General features: G+C 36.6%; 1 protein-coding gene across 1 annotated transcript in view; it reads right to left on the bottom strand.

Moving 5' to 3' along the window:
- Positions 1-15,913, bottom strand: part of ERCC5 (excision repair cross-complementing rodent repair deficiency, complementation group 5) — a 44,715-nt gene that overhangs the window by 17,110 nt on the left and 11,692 nt on the right. The window contains exons 6-12 of the mRNA XM_006879491.1: positions 14,252-14,395; positions 10,972-11,179; positions 9,544-10,656; positions 6,141-6,403; positions 5,688-5,807; positions 5,366-5,579; positions 3,188-3,332 (exon numbers count right to left, since the gene is read on the bottom strand). Of these exons, the coding sequence (XP_006879553.1) occupies positions 3,188-3,332; positions 5,366-5,579; positions 5,688-5,807; positions 6,141-6,403; positions 9,544-10,656; positions 10,972-11,179; positions 14,252-14,395 (2,207 nt within the window). The remainder of the gene's footprint in view (positions 1-3,187; positions 3,333-5,365; positions 5,580-5,687; positions 5,808-6,140; positions 6,404-9,543; positions 10,657-10,971; positions 11,180-14,251; positions 14,396-15,913) is intronic.

Here is a 15,913-nt window from a genome sequence, read left to right as displayed (position 1 = left end):
GATAGGGTGGAGGGAAAGTGCACAAGGGGAAGGCCCTCTATGAGGTGGATTGATTCAGTGACTGGGATAATCGGGATAGGTGTATCCCAGACAGTGTGACTGGCACAGAACAGAGGAGAGTTTAGGGCTGTTGTACACAGGGTCGCTATGAGTCGCAAGCGACTCTACGGCATATAACAACGACAACAGTGGAGTGTACTTGGGGTTGGGGGGGTGCGGGGGGATTGTATACTAATGAAAGAATTTTACTTTTCAAAGAGAGGAGTGAACGGGGGGGAGGGGTGGGCAGGGAGAAAAGTGTAACAATGAATGAATGGAAATTCAAAACCTCAGTAAATGTTCATTAAAATGAATAAAATAAATTTAAAAAAAAAAAAATGGTGAATATAGAAATCCTATATGGCCCAGCTATTCCACTACTAGGAATATACACCAAGGAAATCAGAGCCAAATACATCTATGTTTATTGCAGTATTATTCACAATAGCAAGACAGAAACAATCCAAATGCCTATCAACAAATGGATAAAGTGTAGTATAATCACACAGTAAAATACTATGCAGCACTAAGGAACAACCAGTTTGTAAAACAAGAAACTCTGATGGCTTAGTGGTAAGGAATTGCACTGCCAACCCAAAGGTATAGAGTTCAAATACACCATCTGCTCCACGGGAGAAAAAAAAAAAAAAAGGCAATCTCCTATGATGAAAATAGGAAGGTAACTAGAAGATTGAGGGGAATCAGGAGAGTAGAGATAGAATGAACTGTCAATGGACATGTAAAGGATCTGGAGAAGGGACAATTAACCTGAGAAGAAATGCTGAAAAGACAATATGGTTATTGTCATCAAACAGGAACAGGATATGTTTAATTGTTCACAAGGGGAATGAGAGAAGGGGAGCGGAAGAAAAATAAGGGGAAAACAGCGATTATATTAAGCACAATATATGTGAATAAAACACAATGTACATGAATGAAGCACAATGTATATAAATGATTGTACAAAAACCAATTAAAGAAAATAAAGAAGTGGGTCCATGTTCCTTTCTTTCAATGAGACATACTCTAGGGCTTTATGTCCAATAGAATATAGTTATGAAATAGAACTGTGCCAGGCATTAACAGACTGTTTCTACTTCCTGTCTATTGGAATATTCCTTGCTGGAACTATTAGACAGGCTGTGAGGAAGTCCAAACTCATGAAAAGGCCCAGATGGAGAGGATCCAAGCTCTCTGGTAATAGTTCTGTCAGAGCTCCAGTCAACAGTCAGCACCAACTTGCCATCTATGTATGTACATGAGTCATCTGAGCGGGTCATCTAGCCCAAAGGAGCTGCCTAAGCTGATAATATACGGAATACAGATGAAACAACTACTTATTCATGGAAAAAAGAAAAGGCTGCTGCCATTTTAAGCCAGTGAGACTTAAGGCAGTTTGTGCAATATTAATAGATAATCGGAAAATATTTCCATAGTTAGAAAAGGCACTTTCACCAATTCAGCAACCTTTTCAAAAGGACTTTAGAAAATACCATATTCTACTGCTTCAGAGATTTACTGGTTTAATACCAGGAAATGTATGGGCCAGGGCTGTATCCTTTTTCTTTACCTACTTAACCTGTATGTTGAGTACATAATTCAAAAAGCTGAACTACAGGAAAAATAATGCATGAAGACTGGAGGAAGATTCATCAACAACCTGCTTTATACAAATGATACAAACTTCCTTGCAGAACATGAAGAAGACTCGAAGCACTTTCTGAAGATCAAAGGCTAAAGCTTTCAATAGAGATTACATCTCAACATCAAGAAAGGTAAAAATTTTCATCTCTGGACCAATAGGCAACATCATGATACAAGGAGTAAAATTGAAGCTGTCAACGGCCTCATTTATTTGGATCCACAGTCATTATCTATAGGAGCAGCAGTCAAGAAATCAAAAGACATGTTAAACTGAGAAAACCAGCTGTGAAAGACTTCGCCAAAGTGCTAAAGAACAAGGATGTCAGTTGAAATACAAGGTGTGCTTGATCCAAGTCACAGTATTTTCAATTGCTTTCTATGGTTCTGACAGCTAGACAGTGAATAAGGAAGACTAAACAATCAATGCCTTTGAATTGTACTGTTGGCATAGAGTATGGAATATACTATGGAAAGAATGAACAATAGAAATGAAGACAGTGAAACAATAGAACAAAGACAGTGAAACTTTGTCTCAAATACTTTGGGTATGTTATCAGGAGGGGCCAATCCTTGGAGAAATACATCACACTGGGAAAGGAAGAAAGTCAATATAAGAGAAGATCCTCTGGGAAATAGACTGACACTAACAGTAGGCTCATAGAGAGTGTGACAATGGTACAGGATAGGGCAAGGTTCAGATCTTTTGATCATAGGGTCATTATGACTCCCAAGTGACTCAAAGGTATCTAAAAAGAACTGATTCATGTTTGTGAACCAGCCAGTTGTATCCCCTTATTGGTGCAGGAGTGCCATCTAGCACTAAAAAAGTATAATTGCAATGTGGATTAGCTTCACAGTAAGAATCCACTGGGAGCATACTTATAACTTTCTCCCATTCTCCTTCTGCCTTTTCATCTTTGAAATATTAATCACAATTTACAAATAACAATATAAGCAAAACACACTATTTATATATATGTATATGCACACATCTGAATTATGTATAGAGAAATACACACGTGTCCAAACATAGGGTCTATTCAGTAAATATTTGAATATGTAAAATGCCAACTTCTACTCTCCAGGAAGTTCTGGTGGCCTAGTGGTTAAAAGCTGTGCTACAATCCCAAAGGCACACAGTTTGAATCCACCAACTGCTCCGCAGGAGGATGGACAAACTCCTCCCAAGAAATTTACTGCTTCTGAAATCCCACTGGAGGATAGGCTATGAATCAGTTCTGACTCAACAACACACAAAAACCACCTCCAAAGGACTAGACTTTGTATCTCTGAACAAGGATATATATGCTCAACTCCACTAAACATATCAACTCTTACATCATAAAACTCTAGATAAAACAAATTTTTGTAACCCAACTAAGAGTTCCTCCTGTTTTCTCAATGAATAATACAATCTGTGACACTTCCTTATGTAAATAGTAGTTCTGTTTGTTAATGTTGGTGTTTATATAAATGACTGAATTAAAAGTTGTAAGGAACATACGAGAATTTCAGGAGAGGTTCCAGGCCATGTCCAGGGAATTCATTGAGAATTTCCATGGCTGTTACACAACCTACAGTGGGTATTCCTTCTGTATAGTCACTTCCAAGCAAATAGGCCAAATTTATTAATTTGTTCCGGTCCAATCCTGCAAATGGGGGGGGGGAAATACATACTACAAATGCAAAAAATAGTATATACACACACATATATTTCCAAACCCCAAACTCAACTGCCATCAAGTTGATCTCAACTCATAATAAGCCCCTCTGTGTTTCCAGGACTGCAAATCTTTACAGGAGGAAACAGCCCATCTTCCTCTAGAGAAATAGCTAGTGGATTTTAATCAATAATCTTTAAGTTAGCTATACACACACACACACACACACACACACCATACATACATATACACACATACACATACAGAACTCTGGTGGCCTAGTGGTTGGCATAGTCCCAAAGTCCATATGGAGTTGAACGGCTTATCCAAAGGCTGCACCTCTCTGGCAATTCAAATCCACCAACCTCTCTTTGGGAGAAAGATGGGTGGTCTCCTCCTATGCATTTACAGCCTCAGAAACGCAATGAAAGTCAGCTAGGAGTCAATTCCAACTTGAGGACAATGAGAAGTGATGTGTGGTGTACATATATGTCCCTTTCTAATGATTCTTTTTTTTACTAATTGAAAATATTCTTCTCTTAATAAAAAAAAATATGTTTTTCATATACTCCTACAGCTTTAATCATTAATTGTTGACTGAATTTAGATTATTTAGTTTGGATCTCACTTCTAAACTATAATCACATGTATATCCAACTATGAACTTAGTATTTCCAATTGGATGTACAACAAACATCTCAAATATAACACATCCAAACCTGAAATCTTCATTTCCCCCTATATCCTGCTATCTATTTTATTAAAAGGGAAGTATATCTTACTGACCGTTCAGAACTTGAAGTCATCTCTGACTTTTCTCCTCCTCTGGTAGCACAGGCCGTAGGGAGTTTTACTGCTAACAAAGGCAGCACCTGTCTGGTGGATAAAACTCACTAGCTTCTCAGCAGGAGAAAGATGGGTAACCTTCAAACAGTGAGACTTCTAGCCTCTAAAAACTTGCTACAGGGTCAGCTATGAATCAATTTCACCCTGACGGCAATGAGTTTGAGTCCTGTACCAATCCAACTGCAAAGCCCTTCGGGAGCTCATGAGACTGTAGTTGATTTTGCCCTCCTCTTTCTTGAACTTAACTTTTTGCCATTCTTTTCTTCATTCACTGCTTCCTTCAGATTGTCCTGTGTGCTCATAGGACATACCAATTCTTATGTATCAGGGACTTGTATCCATTAGTCCCTTTACTTGGTGTGCTCTTTTCCAGTATAGTTGCTTCCTTTTTCAGGTCCTTGTCCAAAATTCACATATCAGAAAAGCCTTTCTTAAGCAGCATACTGCTTTATCCATCTATATGGTACATGCCATCAAATTTCATATTAGCTGTGTAGTATATACACTACAAATATATACTCTGGTGACTTGGTCAGTAGGATATTGTGCTACTAAAGGCAGCTGGTTCAAGTCCATCAGCAGCTTCAAGAGAGAAAGACAAGCTATCTCTTTCCACGTGATTTAGGGCCTCTGAAAACCCACTAGAGGGTCAGCTCTAAGTCAGCTCTGCTTTGTAGGCAATGAGCTTGAGGTTTTTTAGTTTGGATATGTATTTAGTTCTCTATTTCACATACTAAGCTTCTTTATTCACTATTACATCTCCACTGTGAAGAACAGAAATAGCACATTAAGAGTCATTCGTTAGATGTTGCTGAGGGAGTGTAAGAACAAATGATGAATGGCAGAAGCACTGATGTAGGACCATGAGGCTCTTGAGTTGGTGGAAGTGACTCCTTCCTGCTTCCTCTCTCTTCTTTCTTCTCCTTCACTCTGGAGACCTCAGGGTAATAGTCACTGCTCAGTCAGAGGATTAAACTGCAGAAATACCTAAGCAAACTTGTATTTTCATTTCTTAATTCTCATTTTTAAAATCTTATTGCTCTGTACAGACAAAAGATAATTTAAATGAAACTTTTTTATAAATCTACCCTTTTCATTAATTGTTTCTTGGAAAGAACTGAAATTGTAAGTTCTGAAGGCAAATGTCAGAAAGCAATTATACTCTGAAGTCTTACCTAATTGGTTGTGGAAGTCCACATATTGGTAATATTCTACAAACTTATTTTTATTAAAAAAATTTTTATAGACATGCCGTGCTCCAAACAGCCAAATATCACTATCATCAGTGATTGTTCCAGAAGTTTGATCTGTCAAGTCCAAGATGGCACACTGCGCTTCTGCTTCCATTGGAGCCTCGATGTAGGGAATGCCAAACAGGCGGAGAAGTTCCTGAAGGGTTACAGACACACAGTGACACCTACTGAAATGCACACATGCGCCTTATCCAGACATGAAAATAGCGCTTTGTTTAAGGAGGACAAGGGTCAGGCAACCCACCTGACTTTCCAGGAACATCTGTCCTGTCACAGTAGCAGCAATCCGTTCTTGCTGCTGTTTTTGAACTTTCAATGAATTCTGTTGTTCTAACAGGCTGCTCTCCAGAGACTCCAGTTCCTCCTACAGAATAATTACATTTGTAGATAATCATATTTACTATTCAATTAAGCTCATTTGTTTAAAAAAAGCCTGCACGTTGTCTGACTGAAATGACCAAAAATTCTCTTTATGAAGTAGTCCACTTGGGTTTCTGCGCACTATTCTGTCATATCTGTAGAGTTCCCTCACTAAATCACAAGGAAAGTACAGTCTATCCCAGACAGAAACCTACATAAAAAAGGAGCCATCAGCAAGAAGATGATACACATAAACTAATATCCATCCAGCCACTCCTTAAAACTCAACAGTGCTTCTCTTCCATAGGGATAAATTAAACCACTGTTACATTATTACCAGATCAATATCTTGCCATTCATTGACTGAACCATCTGCATCCTTTTCAGCTTCTTCATGTGGCTCAATATCCAAGCTCTCGCTTCCAGAGGTGTCTCTTAGGTGGCTCTCAGTATCACCTGGGATTTCTTCCATGCTAGTTTCATTCAGTCTCTCTTCAATAGTCGACTTTTCACCTTGTTCAGAAGGAGGTTTAGACTCTTCCAGTAATTCAACTTGACTTTCATCATTACTAATTACACTGTCCACGTCAATGAAACTTCCTGTACCAAAATAATAAAGTCACTTTACAAATACAATTATCCTGAAAAAAATGTTTTGCAGTAAAAAGAAATCATTTGACCATAAAAGACTATAAAATAACAACTTAAAACTATATCTCATTTAAAATTTCATTTTAAAGTACCTTTAAACTTACCATATTAGACAAACAGGCATTGTTTTCAAAATTGGGTATAAAAATTTTAAAGATTTTATATTTTCTTTATGCAAATATATTCTAAATCAGTTAATGTTCTTTATAATTCATAAAGTAGAATTATCATACTATGTAAATTACAGAAGTTGTAAAAATAGTCTTACGCTACTTAACTATTAGCATGTTATTGTTGTGTTGTTATACGCTGTTAAGTGAGAATCAACCATTGCTGATCCTCCAGTGAGTTTTTAGAGGCAGTAAATTACAGGGAGAATATTACTCATCTGTCTCCTAAGAAGCAGCTGGTGGATCCAAACTACATGTCTTTGGGTTGGCAGCACAGACCCTTACCACTAAACCATCAGAGCTCCCTCACTATTGGCATAGCAAAGAATAAAGTTGTGACTTAGTGGAAAGAATACTAATACTTCGTCCTCTGTTTTCCTTCTCTCTTGTTTTCTTGTCTGTGTCTGAGGAAGAATTTATGACTGAGAAGACGGCTGAGGCTATCAGGGACTAGGGGCTATCAGGCAGTGGGCACTAGAGCTAGGGGAGCATACAGGGCCAAGGAAGGAGCCAGAGGAACAGGGAGACTGCTTACAGGGGAGGAATAAGCAAATGAGAAAATTTATTAGTAGTTTAATGTTGTGCTGTCAACTGAAAAGTATGCAGTTCGAATCCACCCGCTGCTCTGCAGGAGAAAGACAGACAATCTCCTTCCATTAATGTCTCTGAAAACCCACTGAAGGGTCAGCTATGAGTCAATTCTGACTCAACAACATACAACAACAATATTAAGGATGATGAGAGCAAATTTTCTGTTAAAAATGGAAATTACACATAAGGAGGGGGACTACATGAAATCTGTGATACTGCACTGGAGCTGAGATATTAGTATGAATTTTTTAACATATACACATAGACATAGAAATATAAATAGGTGTGTGGGTGGAGGGACAACGCAGGAGGGGAAGGCACTCTATGAGGTGGATTGATTCAGTGACTGGGATAATTGGGATGGGAGTGTAAGAGACAGTGCGATTGGCACAGGACAGAGCAGAGTTTAGGGCTGTTGTACATAGGGTTGCTATGAGTCACAAGCAACTCGACGGCCCATAACAACAACAACAACATATATAAATGAACATTTTCTGGCTCTGTCACTGAGTGGATCTGAAGTAATAAAACCTCAGTAACAATAAACACAAGGAGTCCTGGTGGCATAGTGGTTAAGTGTTGAAATGCTAAACAGTAAATTAGTGGTTTAAGTCACCAGTGGTTTAAGTCCATGGGAGAAAGATGAGGCAGCCTCCTTAAGACCCACAGCCTTGAAATTCAGTGGAGAGCCACCATGGGACAGAGCAGACTCTACAGCAGCTAGGATTGGTCTGATGCACACCCAGTCCCTAGGTCTTGGTTTGTAAATACCACGCTTCATTATAAGGAGCCAGGCCTCACTGGTGAAATGACTGACTGCAGGGCTGTCGAAAGGTCCTCCCTAGCCAAAGGTGAGACAATCCAAACAAAAACATAAATTATGATAGCGATGTCCTAAACAAAATAGGAACCCATGAGTCAGAAATGATATATTAGATGAAGGACAATGCATGGGAATGACTTCATGAAACACAATGTGAATGAAGGAAAGTATGAAACACAACGTATAATTCTGTATGCAAACCAATATCAAATAGAAAGGAAAAAATCAAATATGTAGTCCAACAGAAGTAGGGATGAAATTATATTGTCTGTAACATTTTGAACACCATTAAGGAATAAAAGTTGTTATTAACAACATAAACATCAAGGGAGAAAGTCATTTCAACCATGGGGGGAAAAAATTTATACCACTGGAAATTTTACTTTAGACAGTATGATATATACTTGTATACACACAAGTCCCAAGGTCTGCATATCCCACCAAGGGAGAAAATTCCCTATCCTGTTTGCACTTTGCATGCTAACTCTTCAACCAACTGAATCAAAGATGCTGGCAGCAGACAATTCAGAAAGGTGACACTTCCAAACGAGCATGGGAAGGGATGGGTAAAAAAAGAAAAGAAAAAAAAAATAAGTAAATGGAGGACAAAGGCAGATTTTCATTACAGTAGGATATGAATTTAATAAATATGTAAGGAATAAGGGGATTAGAAAACCATCATTTGTCCATCATTATCGTAGTAAATTATTCAAGTGAAAATCATCAGTGGATGCTAAACCAAAGAGGTGGAAACCAGTTCAGAAACAGCAAATTCACACAGTTCTAAAAATATCATCCCACAAAATACCAATTAAATACAAAGGGGGAAAAAACTGCAGTGGAAAACTGTGTAAAACAGAAATCGCGAGAGAAGGAAAATTTAAATATTTCCTACTGACAGAAAGTGATAAGAAAAGTAGGAAATCTTTTAGCCTCTCAAAGGTGGAAAATTTACAACACCCAGAAAAGCAAGTCAATCTCGTTGAGTCAACTTCTCACACATTTCATTACAGTAAGTTATAGAGTGAAGACACCTACAGACAATGGAGGAAAAAATCTTCAGGCATGTGTGCATGTGGCAAAGCAGGTATATATATAGTCCATATATGTTGTGCTGTGTTGTGTATTGTGCATGTGTGCATATGGTGAGAATGGATAATTAAGCAAATGCGATAAAATTCTAGAAACTGAAGTACTAAAAAGGAAGTACATTCTCTACTATAAACTTTTCTGAAGTTTGTAGTTACATAAGAGTAAAACATTAAAAAAATGGAAGCGAAACTTACCTTCAACTTCTCCAACTAGAACATACTCTCTTGAAAAATACAGTAGGAACATCAACAAGAATGTTCAAGATTATAATGAATGGTAGATTGTCCTTGAGAAACTGATTTAAACTTCTTGATTACTATCAGTAAAAAGCAAAGACTAGACAGATCTGTCAGGTTCAACAAACGGGGAAATCTACTACTTTTTTTTTAATCTAAAAGAATGTAAACACTTACCATCAGATTCACTGTCTTCAGACTCCATTTCCATTGGTTCCATGGACTTTGAAATGGAAATTAAATCCTGATCTGCAGATTCATTTCTTGCACTTTCTTGAATAGTTTTCAGTAAGTTCTCATGCTGTTTACTATTAAGCGATACCACATTTTCCAAGTTACTTAATGTCTCTGAAGGGACGCTGACTGTGTTGCTCATTTTTTGCAATGGGACAGTGCCACTGACTTCAGAAGTATTTTTTTCACCTTCTGTTTCATCATCACTTGATAGAACAGAGGAATCATACTTGCTCTCAGATGTGCCAGGATAATTTTGTGGCTCAAGATCTTTTGGGTTTGGCTCATTCTGTGATACAAAAATTGTACTTGGGGAGGATGTTGGTATCAATTCTTTATTGTTCTGGAGCCCAGCTGCAGCACTCTGCAGAACAACTTCACTTTCCAAAGGAATGGGAACTTGTCTATCCTTTAGCATAGATTCATCAACCTTTGTTTTCACTGTGTGAATAAATGATGCTTGTTCTTCTTGAACACTAGATTCACCACCCTGACAAAAGACAGTGCTTGCTAATAAATGAGCAGGGTTGGTCAGCTCTTTTCTGTTATTTGTGTTAGTTACACTCTCCTCCACAAGGTTCATGCCTACTGAATGAGGTGTGGTTGGAAACTGCATTCCTTTTCCATCATCTTGAACTTTGAGTCTTTCATCATGTTCCTCATCAGAATTTTTAACAAGTAGTTTTTTCTCTCCTAAGTCTCTCATCTGCACATTGTTCCCACCATGCACTTTCACTTCGTCATCATCATCAAGAGCTTTCTGGATAGCTAAGAGAGTCCTCGGCGATACTGAGCCCTCATCTACAGGAACAGATGCATTCTTCTTGTTGTGTTGCCTTTTATTTTCACTGTCTGGTTCCTCTTCTGAGCTATTTCCCAGCATGGCTGCCTGCATAGCCAATAACGTTCTTGGAGAAGGAGGGGCAGCATCAGTCTCTTTCTCTGGCTTCACTTTTTCACATGGAGATGACTTCATATCAAAAGACATGTTATGCATTTTGCTGGAAGAAGGAAGAGACTCCGAATCTACTTCTGTCATTTTTTTAGATTGAAGACCTAAAAATTTTAAAAAAGGAAAAATTCCTAATTATGTAGTTTTACAGTATGATGATAAACTTCTAAGTAGGTTAAACAATACTGATCATCATTAATGAACGTAGATGTTTTCACTTTATAGTAATAACTAGTTATTAATTCTTTAGTTCATTTCAAAGTAGATTAGCATGAAAGTGTTAATTCATTAAAAGCTCTATAAAATTATTACATAAGCAAGGCTTAATATTGTCTTGACTCAAAGCGATAACTTAGAGGGTTCAGAGATAAGACATATTTTTGGTTTTTAACTGTCAAATAAATGATGCTATATGATACCTTTTATCAAGATGTAATGTGATGTGTCTTCAGAGACCACTCTCCTTGACTCTACTTCCTTCAAAAATCCACCTTCATCTTCATATTGCCTTTGGATTTGCCCTGAGTGCTGCCGATTCATTTCCTTTTGAACATTTTCTATGTGCTGGTTTAAGTAATTTTTCTTAAGCAAACCTTTAAGCTGATACTGTGAAAAGTCATTGGACTCCTAAAAGTAAAACCAATTTGTAAAATTATAATTAAAAATTTTAAATACATGATATTGCCTTATTTCAATTCTTTTTCCCAACAGGAACAATGAACTTTTCTTTTACAGTAGTGTTTTTGTTTTATCAAAGTAAAATTTTAATAGGATAAAAATAACTTTTTTAGAGGTTAATCTTTAAAAGAAAAATGACTGTGGAAAAGAAATCGAACCATAGACACCAAGTAAGATTTAATCATCTTGTCAAAAGCATCCACTGAGCATTTAATGTATGCCAGCACTGTTACATTCTGACTTTAGTGTAACATAAAATATTCCAAAATGCCAGTACATATTCAAATGATGTACCAAGCACTGTCCCCAGCCCACACACAAACACTAAGAGAAAAAACTTGCACAATGAATTATAACTACTATAATTACCTCTAATAGTTAATATTTACAAAGCAGGGAGGCACTCTCCTAAATGTGCTTACATGCTTTATTTCATTTCTTGCTCACCTTATGTGGCAGACACCACTTTCTCCATTTTACCAATAAAAAAACTTTACTTACATACAATTACATTAGTGTTTCTATTATTATTATTACTAGCACTACTATTATCAATATTATATTTGCCCAATGTTTGGTTTATACAAAGGCCTAATGTGCTGAATTGAAATTCTCCACTCTATAAAAATTGTAGCTCATCAATGCAAGAGACTGTGGTAACAGAAAGAATAAACTAAAGTCATTACAAACTGCTTTTTCTTCTTCAATTCCTTCCTTCCCACTGTTGGTTATATAACTTGAAATCTAGTTTTTCCAGTACTATTGAGCATACATTATACACTAAACCTACGACTGTCACCTGAAATGGTAGTTACATGTTCTCTAATCTTTGTATTACTCACTCATTCATTGGCATCAAGTCAGAATCAACTCATAGATGATTTTCAGCTAGTTTTTGGAGGCTGTAAATCTCACTGAAGGAAACTGCCCCATCTTTCTCCTTTGGAGCAGCTGGTGAATTGTTCCACATTTAGGCTAACGGCACAACTCTTACACCAGAGCTCTCTTTTGTATACCCAAAGGATGTAACTTCTGTGAGTCTCCATATTTTCTTATCTTCACATTTTTAGGGGGAAAAAAGAAGGGAATGATAGTTAAAGAAGCATCTTTTGCTTATTTCATGCTTCTGGAATCCATTAAAAAATGGTAAAATCTGGAACAAAGCCCATCCCATGGCTCAACTTTTAAGTCAAACACTGGAAAAAGAGGAGGAAATAGATTTCTACCAACTTTTGCAGTCAGAGATGACAGAAATAAAACGAGATGGAATGATAAAATTTTGCACGACGACTTATAAATTACAAATACATTTTATAAGAAACATAGATGCAGGCTACACACATAGATTCCACCTGACAATATGCATAGGAATCAGATCAATCACATCTGTGGCGCTTCATCTGACATACTTTGGGCATGTTGCAAGGAGGGACTAGTTCTTGAAGACAGGAATAGAAGATGATAAATATTAACAGGGGGGCACTCACTTCTTAGACTAACCAATCATATAATGTCAAGAGTAGCATTTGACCAAGGTTAAAGTACCAAAGGAAGGAAGGGATAGGATCAGAGGATAAACAGAAATGAGGATTATAAGAAATTGGGAAAGTATGATTATATTGTTGTTGCTGAATGATAGGTGCCATTTAATCATCTATCACTCATAGTGACCCTGTGAACAAGAGATCTGAACCTTGCCCTGTCCTGTACCATCTTCACTACCTCTAATATAATCCAGCCCATTGTTAGCAGTCATTGTCTCTATCTGTCTTGTTGAGAGTCCTCCTCTCTTTCTCTGATAACTTGTCCCAGCATGATGTCTTTTTCCAAGGACTGGCCTCTACTGACAACATGCTCAAAGTATGGGAGACAAAGTGTCTTCTCCAATACCACAATTCAAAGGCAACGATTCTCCTATTATTCTTAGTCATTGTCCAATCTTGAGATAGAGAGAAAGCAAATGAAAATATCATGGCTTGCATCAAGCACATCTTAGTCTTGAAACTGGCATCACTGTTCTTTTTCATTTTGGAAAAGTCTCTGACAGCATACTTGCCCAATGCAACAGGTCTTTTGATTTCTTGACTGCTGTTGCCATGAGTGTCAACTGTGGATTCAAGAAAAATTAAATTGTTGACAACTTCAATCTTTCCTCTACCTATTGGGACACATCTAGGGATGCATTTGTTATGTCAACTTGTATTTTATCTATTCCCACCCCACGGCCTTATTTTTTTCCCTTCAGGGCAGTTGGAACTTTTTCCTTTACTCCCACTGGTTCTTGATTATATGCTACTTCCTGAAATGGTTCAGTGTGGATCAATTCTTTTTGGTACAAAGACACTATGTATTCTTTCCTTCTTTTGTTTACATTGTGGGTATTTTCATTAATGTGATAAAGCAAAATATGAGTGAATAGTTAAATGAAAAACCAATCTGATTTGCAAAATTACTCTCAAACCAAAATAAATAAATACATGTTCAAAAATATGTATAGAAAAACCTCTACTAAAGGACAACTACGTTTGGAAATAGGAGTGGCATCCACTTCCTAAATAACATGACTTCAGAAACTCTATGAACTTTGATAAATGTGGATAGTTGTGGAAGGGTTTCACGCCTTTTGTACATAGGGTCGCTATGAGTCGTGCTCTACTGGAAGGCAATCAACAACAACAACAACAACACTGAAGATAACAAGTGGTAGAAAAGGAAACAAGCTCAATCACTGCTAATATAGCAGACAAATTATGCTAAAAGAACTATAAATTCTCATATACAAGATACTATAAGAATATATATAAGGAGATATTACCCACAATAATGTCTTCCTTGAGAAAATGTTTATAAGTTTGAATTTATAATTACATGATGCTTCATAGACTCTGAGATGCTCAAATGCTATTTATTGGAAACGGCAATATTTTACTTTAAATACATATAAATTTTCTCTCCTTTTTAATGAAAGGTTTTGGTGAAGGTCTTCATTCTAAGCATTTTATGTATTATTACATATTTTACCTCTGGCATTGCTTCAACTAATGTTCTTCTTCGCTTAGTAAATTCTTTCATATCAGTCAAGATTTCATGCTTTATTTCAGGGGGTAGGCTGATGAAGTCTTCAGATTCAATATCTATTGCATGAGGATTACGAAAGAACTCTTCCTGCAAAGATAAAATGTGACAGGAACAATTTTTTACTACATACACTTAATTATATTCAACATGACAGATATTTATTGTTCTTAGGTCATAAATACAGTGTACATGCAAATAATCTATATAGTTGTTGTTGTTGTTAAATGCCATCAAGTCGCAGGCAACTTATTGCAACCTTATGAAGAAAAGACCTTAACACTTGTATTAACTTTCTTCGTTTCTCCAAGTTCCATAAGGAGATAGAAATCTAGATATATAAATATCTAGATATATAATGAGTTGGAATTGACTCAATGACAGTGAGCTTAAGGTTTTGGGGTATATTATTTTAGTAACATTTTCATATAATTTCTATTTTCATTCTTTTCCACATTTCAGCATAGATGATTCTGGGTAGGTATATTAAATATGTGTAGAGATATTGTGTCTGTCTCTCTCTCTATCTATCCTTATGTTCACACTATACATGAGTGAGCTCTGGTGGCCTAGTGCTAAGGAGCAGAGTTGTCATTCCAAAGATACAGTTTGAATCCACTAGCTTCTATGCTGGAGACGATGGGCAATATCCTACTGTGTGATTTACTGCCTCTGAAAATACACTGGCAGGTTAGCTATGAGTTGGTTCCAACTCAACAGTTATGTAACAACAGACATGAGTAATGGTAAATTCCATATGAATGTGTAGTGGTGTGTATGTATTTTATGTAGACATGTATACAGGTTCCCAAACACATACACACATGTGTATACATATTCACAAGGAGCCTCGGTGTCATACTGAATTACATATTGGGTTGTTAACCGAAAGGTCAACAGTTCAAATCCACCAGCCACTCTGTGGGAAAAGATGGGCAGTCTCTTCCCCAAACAGTCAATGCCTCGGACGCCCATTGGAGGATTGCCGTAGATGGAATGAATTCAACAGCTGTGGAATTTTGGGTATACATAATAAAGATATCAGTCATTACCTTTGATGAGAACTTGCAAAAATTCATGCTACATCATTGAAAAGTATGCTCATCAACAATGAATGAATGGAAACCCTAAGTCTCTGTAAACTTCCATTAAAATTAATAAAAAATAAAATTAAATTTAAAAAGTATGCTCATGTAATTAATTTCAAATAAAGAATATGTTCCTTCAAAATAATAATTTTAAAATATTTTTAAAGTTAATTTTGACCTTCAACTAAATGGACTGACACATAACTGCCGCAATGGATTCAAGTGTGTTGGAGAAGATGACACTGGCACAAGGGAGAGGACAAGGTTCAGATCTCTTATAATCTTATCATAAGATTTCTATGAATCGTACTCAACTTGATGACACCTAACAAAAACAACTTCAAAAAAATTTTTATAACAAAGAGACTATTATCTTTCTCAAATTCAAGTCATTGATATTTCATCTTATATGTTAGGCTTCTTGTTGCAGTTTTTTAATTTACTCCCAAATAAAGCCTGTATTAAATTTTTTTTTAAAAAGTTAATTTTGGAAATTATTTCATCTCAAAATTATTTCTAA

This window comes from Elephantulus edwardii, unplaced genomic scaffold (genome assembly GCF_000299155.1).
Source record: "Elephantulus edwardii isolate Elephantulus edwardi_28Jun2011 unplaced genomic scaffold, EleEdw1.0 scaffold00003, whole genome shotgun sequence".
NCBI lineage: Eukaryota > Metazoa > Chordata > Mammalia > Macroscelidea > Macroscelididae > Elephantulus > Elephantulus edwardii.
This window is presented reverse-complemented; position numbering and strand designations above follow the sequence as displayed.